Below are 713 nucleotides of genomic sequence, written 5' to 3' on the forward strand. Positions count from 1 at the left end.
GGCTGGTGCTGGTGGTGCTGGTGGTGGTGGAGTTGCAGCAGAATTAATAGATGAAGCTGCTGCAGCAGATACTAATGCAGCTGCAGCAGCAGAAATACCTGAAACTACTCCTGCTGCTGCTGCTGCTGCTGCTGCTGCTGGAGAGGGATCTCTTGCTGGAGGACAGCCAGCAGCAGCAGCAACAGCAACAGCAACAGCAACAGCAGCAGCACCAGCAGCAGCAGCAGCAGCAGCTGCTGCTGCTGCTGCTGCTTCTCCCTTGGTGTTTGGGGGAGTGGTGCGGAGACACGGCAGCAGCAACTCGCAGGCAACGCGCCGCGTGCTGCGCCTCATCGGCCCCTCTCTTGCACGGGAATTTCGGGTGTATGTACACTCCAGAAAGCAGCAGCAGCAGCAGCAGCAGCAGCAGCAGCAGCTGCAGCAGCAGCAGCAGCAGGAAGTGAGTGCACTTGCTGGGGATACAGAAAGAGATATTGCTGCAGCGAGACGTACACCCATCAACGCAGACACTGCGGCCATCCCTTCAGCAGCAGCAGCAGCAGCAGCAGCACCAGCAGCAGCAGCAGAAACAGCAGCAGCAGCAGCAGCAGCAGTACACTGTCCTGCTGCTGCTGCTGCTGCTGCTGATGATGATGATGATGACTGCAGCGAACCCGCCCTGGGGGAGCTGCTGAATTTCTGTGCTTCGCGGATGTCCCCGCAGGCCTTTGGGG

The 713-nt window shown here is 59.5% G+C and overlaps 1 protein-coding gene across 1 annotated transcript in view; it reads left to right on the forward strand.

The window, feature by feature from the left end:
- Positions 1-713, forward strand: part of EMH_0026010 (uncharacterized protein) — a gene marked incomplete at both ends in the record, with an annotated part of 11,841 nt that overhangs the window by 10,211 nt on the left and 917 nt on the right. The window contains one exon of the mRNA XM_013502556.1: positions 1-680. Within this exon, the coding sequence (XP_013358010.1) occupies positions 1-680 (680 nt within the window). The remainder of the gene's footprint in view (positions 681-713) is intronic.

Source organism: Eimeria mitis, genomic scaffold, assembly GCF_000499745.2.
Source record: "Eimeria mitis Houghton genomic scaffold, Emh_scaff953, whole genome shotgun sequence".
NCBI lineage: Eukaryota > Apicomplexa > Conoidasida > Eucoccidiorida > Eimeriidae > Eimeria > Eimeria mitis.